Source organism: Hylobates moloch, unplaced genomic scaffold (assembly GCF_009828535.3).
Source record: "Hylobates moloch isolate HMO894 unplaced genomic scaffold, HMol_V3 SCAFFOLD_9, whole genome shotgun sequence".
Classification (NCBI taxonomy): domain Eukaryota; kingdom Metazoa; phylum Chordata; class Mammalia; order Primates; family Hylobatidae; genus Hylobates; species Hylobates moloch.
Window position 1 is genome coordinate 41,270,540 of NW_026652284.1, and position 11,168 is coordinate 41,281,707.

At 41.3% G+C, this 11,168-nt stretch overlaps 1 protein-coding gene across 1 annotated transcript; it reads left to right on the forward strand.

Annotated features, from left to right (window-relative positions):
• Nucleotides 1-548: 548 nt before the first annotated feature.
• On the forward strand, nt 549-1,390 carry LOC116813265 (large ribosomal subunit protein eL8-like). The gene has a single exon (XM_032759711.2). The coding sequence runs from the start codon at nt 554-556 to the stop codon at nt 1,352-1,354; it is 801 nt and encodes a 266-aa protein (XP_032615602.1). The 5' UTR covers nt 549-553; the 3' UTR covers nt 1,355-1,390.
• Nucleotides 1,391-11,168: the final 9,778 nt, after the last annotated feature.

Below are 11,168 nucleotides of genomic sequence, written 5' to 3' on the forward strand. Positions count from 1 at the left end.
AGCTCTTCCCTGGAGTAGCCTGCTCCCATTCTTCACCCATCAACTCCCAAAGGTGAATATCTTTGGCCCTTTAAAGCACGAACTAATCTTCACTACTTTGGGAAACCTTCTGTATCCGTTAGAATGTTTTAAGTGCATGTAACAGGCCCGGCGCGGTGGCTCACGCTTGTAATCCCAGCACTTTGGGAGGCCGAGGCGGGCGGATCACGAGGTCAGGAGATGGAGACGACGGTGAAACCCGATCTCTACTAAAAATACAAAAAAAATTAGCCTGGCGAGGTGGCGGGCGCCTGTAGTCCCAGCTACTCGGAGAGGCTGAGGCAGGAGAATGGCGAGAACCCGAGAGGCGGAGCTTGCAGTGAGCCGAGATCGCGCCACTGCACTCCAGCCTGGGCGACAGGGCAAGACTCAATCTCAAAAAAAAAAAAAGTGCATGTAACAGAATAATGGAAAGTGGCTTAAACAAGAAAGATGTGTTATCTTATATAACAATAAACAGCAAAAGATACAGAGATAGAAAAGAAGGTCCCGCTGTCTCCTCCCGCCGCCCAAAATGCCAAAAGGAAAGAAGGCCAAGGGAAAGAAGGTGGCTCCGGCCCCTGCTGTCATGAAGAAGCAGGAGGCTAAGAAAGTGGTGAATCCCCTGTTTGAGAAAAGGCCTAAGAATTTTGGCCTTGGACAGGACATCCAGCCCGAAAGAGACCTCACCCGCTTTGTGAAATGGCCCCGCTATATCAGGTTGCAGCGGCAGAGAGCCATCCTCTATAAGTGGCTGAAAGTGCCTCCTGCGATTAACCAGTTCACCCAGGCCCTGGACTGCCAAACAGCTATTCAGCTGCTTAAGCTGGCCCACAAGTACAGACCAGAGACAAAGCAAGAGAAGAAGCAGAGACTGTTGGCCCGGGCTGAGAAGAAAGCTGCTGGCAAAGGGGACGTCCCCACGAAGAGACCACCTGTCCTTCGAGCAGGAGTTAACACCGTCACCACATTGGTGGAGAATAAGAAAGCTCAGCTGGTGGTGATTGCACACGACGTGGATCCCATTGAGCTGGTTGTCTTCTTGCCTGCCCTGTGTCGTAAAATGGGGGTCCCTTATGGCATTTTCAAGGGGAAGGCAAGACTGGGATATCTAGTCCACAGGAAGACCTGCACCACTGTCGCCTTCACACAGGTGAACTCGGAAGACAAAGGCGCTTTGGCTAAGCTGGTGGAAGCTATCAGGACCAATTACAACGACAGATACGATGAGATCCGCCGTCACTGGGGTGGCAACGTCCTGGGTCCTAAGTCTGTGGCTCGTATCGCCAAGCTCGAAAAGGCAAAGGCTAAAGAACTTGCCACTAAACTCGGTTAAATGTACGCTGTTGAGTTTTCTGTACATAAAAATAATTAAAATACAAATTTTCCTTCAAAAAAAAGAAAAATAAAAGAAGGTCCCAGGTTTGTACTTCAGTAATGCTATGATGTCAACGAGGACCCAACAGCTTGCCCTATTTCTGCTCTCCCATCCTCACTGTGTTAGGGTTCATCCTCGGGCATGTCCTTTCACGATCATGGCACAGATACCATACATATTTTCACACAATTGTAGTCAAAGCCAGGAAAGGAGGTGTCTCCTTGCTTGTCTCCTTCTATCCAGAGATAAACCTTTACCAAGTTCTGTCTGAAGAATTACTTTTAAGTCTCCTTTCCCAGGGATGTGTTACAGGCCCACACCTAAACCAATCAGTGACCAGAAGGGAAGCACTTTGATTGTCTTAGACTTGTGAACATTCATTTTTTGGCCCTGGAAGAGGAGAAGAGTGAATACCAACACTAAATCAAGGTGGCTCTTCCAGCAAGAAAGAAGGAGAGAGGAGTAGGTAACCCCCAGCATCAGCTACACCCCCTCAATCACAACCATCACAGCCTCCTGAGCTGTGGGAGGTGGCCCATCTCAGTGCTCTCATAGCAACCCATAATTAGGGTAATTGTGGCACTTAGCACATTGTCAACTCACTTCTCAGCTCCGCCTCTCTGTGAGCTCCTCTAGAGCAGAGGCTGTTTGTTATTCATCTGCCTCTCTAGGCTTAACTCAGTGTTCACCACATTGAATGCACCCAGCAAATATTGGTTGAACTCGAATAAGTTGAATTACATGGGTCATGATTCTATCCATGCAAATAGGTATTAGCTATTTAGAAGAGTTATTATCGTACTATCTAACTAGATCACACTTAGAAATATTATGTGAAAATATTTTTGGACAATTAAATGTGGTTATTTCAAAGTGCCAGGGAAGCAACTGGTAGGGTGGACAGGCACGAGCAAACTTACAACAGTCTTGCTATCCTGATCCTGTTAAGTAGCTCATCTTTGTAGTTAACTGTTTCATTTTCACTCGTTTCATTTATATTGTCTCTTCTTAAATGCAAACATAAGTGAGGTAACTTGACTGAATGAAAACAATTCTGAATTAAGTTCAGAAACAGGTAAACAGTCACACTAAGTTTGTGTTCCATTACGTGGGGCAACATGAAAGGTAGAACAGGGCTGGGCACGGTGGTGCATGCCTGTAATCCCAACACTTTGGGAGGCAGAGGCGGGTGAATCACGAGGTCAGGAGTTCGAGACTAGTCTGACCAACACGGTGAAACCCTGTCTCTACTAAAAATACAAAAATTAGTCAGGCATGGTGGCATGTGCCTGTAATCCCAGCTACTCAGGAGGCTGAGGCAAAAGAATCACTTGAACCCAGGAGGCGAAGGTTGCAGTGAGCCAAGATCACGCCATTGCACTCCAGCCTGGGTGACAGAGAGAGAGAGTCCGTCTCAAAAAAAAAAAGAAAGAAACAAAAAAAGGTAGAACAAACATTTTATCGACATTTATTCAACACATTTTAGACTTACACTTACAGCTAAAATAGAGAAACCAGGACTGGCCTTATCTTCCACCTGAAACAGCCAAAAACAACAACAAAATGATATAACGACTCTCAAGACACTAGGTGGACAACAAAGGCCACAGGTATTCAGATGGGTACAGATTGGGGCACACAAATAAGAAAACTACCAGAGGCTGGAGGAAAAAACACACAAAACATTCGAGGTAATGGTGCCCAGGGTTTCCACCAGCCAGAATGGAAAGCCTCATGATTCAAGGAACATCGGGTAGAGTACCCAGAAGAGTCTTGCCTCGGCTTTAGGGAAAAATGTCCTTAAGCTTAGTATAGCTCCAGTCTTGCTCAATAACATTGAGATCAAGACCTGAAAGGATCAAACTGTTTCCAAGTAACTTAACTGTGTCCCAGAAAAAAAAAAAATCAAGAACATTGATAGGAGTAGAAAAGAAACCTAGCATCCCCAAAGATAAAATTCATGTTATGCATCTAATAAAAAAAGTACCAGGCACACAAAGTAGCAGGAAAATACGACTTTCAGTAAGAAGATAAATCAACCAATTGAAATTGACCCAGGATGGGCACAAATATTAGAATTAGCAGGCATGATGTTAAAGAATCATTATAAATGCATTCTGCATGCTCAAAAAGTTAGAGAATGCTATATTTATATATTTCTTATTATGCTTTAAGTTCTAGGGTACATGTGCACAATGTGCAGGTTTGTTACATATGTATACATGTGCCATGTTGGTGTGCTGCACCCATTAACTCGTCATTTAACATTAGGTATATCTCCTAATGCTATCCCTCCCCCCTCCCCCCACCCCACAACAGGCCCCAGTGTGTGATATTCCCCTTCCTGTGTCCAAGTGTTCTCATTGTTCAGTTCCCACCTATGAGTGAGAACATGTGGTGTTTGGTTTTTTGTCCTTGCAATAGTTTGCTGAGAAGGATGGTTTCCAGCTTCATCCATGTCCCTACAAAGGACATGAACTCATCCTTTTTCATGGCTGCATAGTATTCCACGGTGCATATGTGCCACATTTTCTTAATCCAGTCTATCATTGATGGACATTTGTGTTGGTTCCAAGTCTTTGCTATTGTGAATAGTGCCGCAATGAACATACGTGTGCTGTGTCTTTATAGCATCATGATTTACTATTCTTTATATATACCCAGTAATAGAATGGCTGGATCAAATGGTATTTCTAGTTCTAGATCCTTGAGGAATTGCCACACTGTCTTCCACAATGGTTGAACTAGTTTACAGTCCCACCAAAAGTGTAAAAGTGTTCCTATTTCTCCACATCCTCTCCAGCACCTGTTGTTTCCTGACTTTTTAATGATTGCCATTCTAACTGGTGTGAGATGGTATCTCATTGTGGTTTTGATTTGCATTTCTCTGATGGCCAGTGATGATGTGCATTTTTTCATGTGTCTGTTGGCTGCATAAATGTCTTCTTTTGAGAAGTGTCTGTTCATATCCTTCACCCACTTTTTGATGGGGTTTTTTTTTCTTGCAAATTTAAGTTCTTTGTAGATTCTGGATATTAGCCCTTTGCCAGATGAGTAGATTGCAAAAATTTTTTCCCATTCTGTAGGTTGCCTGTTCACTCTGATGGTAGTTTCTTTTGCTGTGCAGAAGCTCTTTAGTTTAATTATATCCCATTTGTCAATTTTGGCTTTTGTTGCCATTGCTTTTTGTGTTTTAGACATGAAGTCCTTGCCCATGCCTATGTCCTGAATGGTATTGCCTAGGTTTTCTTCTAGGGTTTTTATGGTTTTAGGTCCAACATTTAATTCTTTAATCCACCTTGAATTAATTTTTGTGTAAGGTGTAAGGCAGGGATGCAGTTTCAGCTTTCTACATATGGCTAGCCAGTTTTCCCAGCACCATTTATTAAATAGGGAATCCTTTCCCCATTTCTTGTTTTTGTCAGGTTTGTCAAAGATCAGATGGTTGTAGATGTGTGGTATTATTTCTGAGGGCTCTGCTCTGTTCCATTGATCTATATCTCTGTTTTGGTACCAGTACCATGCTGTTTTGGTTACTGTAAACTTGTAGTATAGTTTGAAGTCAGGTAGCATGATGCCTCCAGCTTTGTTCTTTTGGCTTAGGATTGACTTGGCAATGTGGGCTCTTTTTTGGTTCTGTATGAACTTTAAAGTAGTTTCTTCCAATTCTGTGAAGAAAGTAATTGGTAGCTTGATGAGGATGGCATTGAATCTATAAATTACCTTGGGCAGTATGGTCATTTTCACGATATTGATTCTTCCTATCCATGAGCATGGAATGTTCTATTTGTTTGTGTCCTCTTTTATTTCGTTGAGCAGTAGTTTGTAGTTCTCCTTGAAGAGGTCCTTCACATCCCTTGTAAGTTGGATTCCTAGGTATTTTATTCTCTTTGAAGCAATTGTGAATGGGAGTTCACTGATGATTGGGCTCTCTGTTTGTCTCTTATTGGTGTATAAGAATGCTTGTGATTTTTGCACATTGATTTTCTATACTGAGACTTTGCTGAAGTTGCTTATCAGCTTAAGGAGATTTTGGGCTGAGACGATGGGGTTTTCTAGATATACAATCATGTCACCTGCAAACAGGGGCAATTTGATTTCCTCTTTTCCTAATTGAATACCCTTTATTTCTTTCTCCTGGCTGATTGCTTTGGCCAGAACTTCCAACACTATGTTGAATAGGAGTGGTGAGAGACGGCATCCCTGTCTTGTGCCAGTTTTCAAAGGGAATGCTTCCAGTTTTTGCCCATTCAGTATGATATTGGCTGTGGGTTTGTCATAAATAACTCTTATTATTTTGAGGTATGTCCTATCAATACCTAATTTATTGAGAGTTTTTAGCATGAAGGGCTGCTGAATTTTTTCAAAGGCCTTTTCTGCATCTATTGAGATAATCATCTGGTTTTTGTCTTTGGTTCTGTTTATATGATGGATTACATTTATTGATTTGCATATGTTGAACCAGCCTTGCATCCCAGGGATGAAGCCCACTTGATCATGCTGGATAAGCTTTTTGATGTGCTGCTGGATTCGGTTTGCCAGTATTTTATTGAGGATTTTTGCATTGATGTTCATCAGGTATATTGGTCTAAAATTCTCTTTTTTGGTTGTGTCTCTGCCAGGCTTTGGTATCAGGATGATGCTGGCCTCATAAAATGAGTTAAGGAAGATTTCTTCTTTTTCTATTGATTTGAATAGTTTCAGAAGGAATGGTATCAGCTCCTCCTTGTACCTCTGGTAGAATTCGACTGTGAATCCAACTGCTCCTGGACTTTTTTTGGTTGGTAAGCTATTAATTATTGCCTCAATTTCAGAGCCTGTTATTAGAATCTCTGAACCCTATTCAGAGATTCAACTTCTTCCTGGTTTAGTCTTGGGAGGGTGTATGTGTCAAGAAATTTATCCATTTCTTCTAGTTTTTCTAGTTTATTTGCATAGAGGTGTTTATAGTATTCTCTGATGGTAGATTGTATTTCTGTGGGATTGGTGGTGATATCTCCTTTATCATTTTTTATTGTGTCTATTTGATTCTTCTCTCTTTCCTTCTTTATTAGTCTTGCTAGCAGTCTATCAATTTTGTTGATCTTTTCAGCTCCTGGATTCACTGATTTTTTGAAGGGTTTTTTGTGTCTCTATCTCCTTCAGTTCTGCTCTGACCTTAGTTATTTCTTGCCTTCTGCTAGCTTTGGAATGTGTTTGCTCTTGCCTCTCTAGTTATTTTAATTGTGATGTTAGGGTGTCAATTTTAGATCTTTCCTGCTTTCTCTTGTGGGCATTTAGTGCTGTAAATTTCCCTCTACACACTGCTTCGAATGTGTCCCAGAGATTCTGGTATGTGGCCTGCCTTGCTAGGTTAGGGAAGTTCTCCTGGATAATATCCTGCAGAGTGTTTTCCAACTTGGTTCCATTCTCCCTGTCACTTTCAGGTACACCAATCAGACATAGATTTGGTCTTTTCCCATAGTCCCATATTTCTTGGAGGCTTTGTTCATTTGTTTTTACTCTCTTTTCTCTAAACTTCTCTACTTGCTTCATTTCATTCATTTGATCTTCAATCACTGATACCTTTTCTTCTAGTTGACCAAATCAGCTACTGAAGCTTGTGCCTTTGTCACGTAGTTCTTGTGCCATGGTTTTCAGCTCCATCAGGTCATTTAAGGACTTCTCTACACTGGTTATTCTAGTTAGCCATTCTTCTAATCTTTTCTCAAGCTTCTTTGCAATGGGTTCGAACTTCCTCCTTTAGCTCGGAGAAGTTTGATCATCTGAAGCCTTCTTCTCTCAAGTCGACAAAGTCATTCTCCATCCAGCTTTGTTCCATCGCTGGCGAGGAGCTGCGTTCCTCTGGAGGGAGAGAGGCTCTCTGATTTTTAGAATTTTCAGCTTTTCTGCTCTGTTTTTCCCCCATCTTTGTGGTTTTATCTATCTTTGGTCTTTGGTGATGGTGACGTACAGATGGGGTTTTGGTGTGGATGTCCTTTCTGTTTGTTAGTTTTCCTTCTAACAGTCAGGACCCTCAGCTGCAGGTCTGTTGGAGTTTGCTGGAGTTCCACTCCAGACCCTGTTTTCCTGGGTATCAGCAGCGGAGGCTGCAGAACAGTGAATATTGCTGAACAGCAAATGTTGCTGGCTGATCATTCCTCTAGAAGTTTCATCTCAGAGGAGTACCTGGCCGTGTGAGATGTCAGTCTGCCCCTACTGGGGGTGCCTCCCAGTTAGGCTACTCGAGGGTCAAGGACCCACTTGAGGAGGCAGTCTGTCCATTCTCAAATCTCAAACTCCATGCTGGGAGAACCACTACTCTCTTCAAAGCTGTCAGACAGGGACATTTAAGTCTGCAGAGGTTTCTGCTGCCTTTTGTTTGGCTATGCCTTGCCCCCAGAGGTGGAGTCTACAGAGGCAGGCAGGCCTCCTTGAGCTGCGGTGGGCTCCACCCAGTTCGAGCTTCCCGCCACTTTGTTTACCTACTCAAGCCTCAGCAATGGCGGGCGCCCCTCCCCCAGCCTTGCTGCCACCTTGCAGTTCAATCTCAGACTGCTGTGCTAGCAATGAGCGAGGCTCCATGGGTGTGGGACCCTCCAAGCCTGGCGTGGGATATAATTTCCTGGTGTACTGTTTGCTAAGACCATTGGAAAAGTGCAGTATTAGGGTGGGAGTGACCCGATTTTCCAGGTGCCGTCTGTCACAGTTTCACTTGGCGAGTAAAGGGAATTCCCTGACCCCTTCAGAATGCTATATATTTTTGAAAGACCCGTATCAAACTTGGAGCGATAAGAAGTATAATGTCTGAGGCAAAAATTACACTGTATATGGTTAAAAGCAGATTAGACATTGCAGAAGAAAATATTGTAAACTTGAAAACAGGAATAAAAACTATCCAAAATTAAGCACAGAAAGAAAACATAATTTTTTAAATGATCAAGAATATCAGTGAGCTGTGGGACTACTTCAAGTGGCCTAATGTAGTTGGAGTCACTAAAGGGTGAAGAGGATAAGGACAGAGAAAAATATTTCAATAAATGGTGGCTCAAATTTTTTCCACGTTTGATGAAAACTATGAACTCTCAAATTTAAGAATCTCAAAGATCATTAAGCACAAGAAACATGAGGAAACTCAGTAAGTCACCTCAATAATGAATTTGCTCCAGGCCAGACGTGGTGACTCATGCCTGTAATCTCAGCACTTGGGAGGCTGAGGCAGGCAGATCTTTTGAGGTCAGGAGTTTGAGACAAGCCTGGCCAATATGGGGAAACCCCGTCCCTACTAAAAACACAAAAATTAGCTGGACATGGTGGCAGGCACCTGTAATCCCAGCTGCTCAGGAGGCTGAGGCAAGAGAATCACTTGAACCTGGGAGGCAGAGGTTACAGTGAGCCGAGATGGTGCCATTGATCTCCAGCCTGGGTGACAGAGCGAGATTCCATCTCAAAAAAAAAAATAATAATAACAATTTTCTCCAAACCAATGACAAAGAGAACATCCTAAAAGCAGCCAGAGGACGCATACAAAGACAGGTTATGTAAAGGGCAACAAGGACAACAGCTGATTTCTCATCAGAAACAATGCCAGCAACCAGACTATAGAGGAAGTGCTTTAAAATACTGGAAAGAAAACCTGTAATTCTGTTTCTTTCCATTTTCTTTCAAAAATGAAATTTTAAAAAAGATATTTCAGATACACAAAAGCTGAGAGAATTGTGACCAGCAGAGCCACACTGTAAGAAATGTTAAAGGAAATCCTTTTAGGCAGAACCAAAAGAATACCAGATGGAAATCTGGATCCAAACAAAAGACTGAAGAACATGAAAAAATATGCAAGATTTTTTTCATGATTTAAATCTCTTTTAAGAATAATTGACTGTTTATATAACTGTATTAACAGTGTAATATGAAGTTTATGACATATAAAAAAGGAAAATGTATGAATAAATACCACAAAAATGGAGAAGGGAGAAATGAAAAGTGTATCATGGCATTAGTCCATTTTCATGCTGCTGATAAAGACATGCCCAAGACTGGGTAATTTATAAAGAAAAAGAGGTTTAATGACTCAGTTTCATGTGGCTGGGGAGACCTCACAATCATGGCAGAAGGGGAAAGGCATGTCTTACATGGCAGCAGGCAAGAGAGAGAATAAGAACCCAGCAAAAGGGGTTTCCCCTTATACAACCATCAGATCTCGTGAGACTTATTCACTACCACGAGAACAGTATGGGGGAAACCCCGCCCCCATTATTCAATTATCTCCCACCAGGTCCTTCCCACAACACATGGGAATTATGGGAGCTATAATTCAAGATGAGATTTCAGTGGAGACACAGCCAAATCATATCAAGTATCATGAAGCTGTTTAACTAGATGTAGGATGACTAACTGCCCCTGTTTTCCTTGGACTAAGGAGTTTCCTATGAAATCAGACTTTCAGTATTAAATTAAGACAATCCCAGGAAAACTGAGGTCATTAGTCACCTTAACACATCAAGTGGTGTGCTATCACTTGAGGGTACACTGTGATAGCTAAACTGACATTGGCAAAGCCACTTAACTGCTCTGTGCCTTGGTTTACCCATCTGTAAACATTGGAACAATAACACTTCCTTATTAGTGTTATGGCAAGAACTTAATAATGTGATGTATGTAATGTGTATGGTACATACTAGGGATTAATAAACAGCAGTTTTATCACGATCTAAGTTCACTTTGGGGAAAAAAATCAAAGTTACCTGGTAGAGAATGAATTAAAGAAAACATGACTGAAAGTAAAGAGACAATTTAGTTGGCAAGTACAGTAAACAGAGCAGAGATTATGTGCTCCAGCACTGTGCTGGGAACTGAAGACAAACATCCAGATCAGGGCACTGTCCTCTACACTAAATCTGTGTTTAGAACTTATTCCACATTTCCATTTTGACCCAGAAATTCCAGAAATTGGCTCAGCCAATGAGAAACTTGTCTCCCTTGTGCATTGAAAATTTTTTTTTTAATGTAGAGAGAAAGAAAGAACATTTCAACTCAAAGTATGAAAATGTTTGCTCTTTAGACCTAGAGTCCGAAAGACCCATATGAAGCATTAGGTCTTAGCAATTCTTCTCTTCATTTATCTAATAAAGTTGTTTTCGATTTTAGATATTCATAAAAACATACGAGGGCACTATTTGATTTTGTCTGGGAAGATAGTTTTCTATATCGGGAGAGACTACCATTAAACAGGGAAGATTTTGATTCATAGCTTTTAAATTGTATTTTGTTAAATCTCAAGAAATACACATTGTGATGCTCTCCTATCGTTCTGATATTTCATAAAATTTGTCTGGGCTGCATGAAATACAAATTTGGCTTATGGAACTCTTCCCGGCTGAATTAAGGTTAAAATGAATATTCCTTCTGTGTAGGATATTTCTTTTGGCATTTTGACAAATGGCTGATGATTCAAGAAATATAAAGATGAGTCCTACATTAAAAAAAGGATTCGATTTTATGTGGGGTTTTTCTTTAGCCTCGTTGAGTTTTGCTTTGTTTTTTTTTATATATATATATTTTAAGAAGTCCAACAGGTCTGTCTACTTTTAAATTTCTGTTACTGGAATACAACTATGTTTTGCTTCTTATGGGTAATATTTAAAAATTAACAGACAACTAAAATTGCTTAAGACTGGCAATGCTGAAGGAATTCTCACTTAAACTTTTTTTATTTTTGAGGGAAATAAATGCAATCTGAAGTATTTGGGACAAAACTACTGGTCCTTCATAGCAAAAGAGGAAGGAAGTGGTA

Bases quoted from the DNA above. Each gene is read 5' to 3' on its own strand.
- LOC116813265 (XM_032759711.2), top strand. From the start codon at position 554: ATGCCAAAAGGAAAGAAGGCCAAGGGAAAGAAGGTGGCTCCGGCCCCT.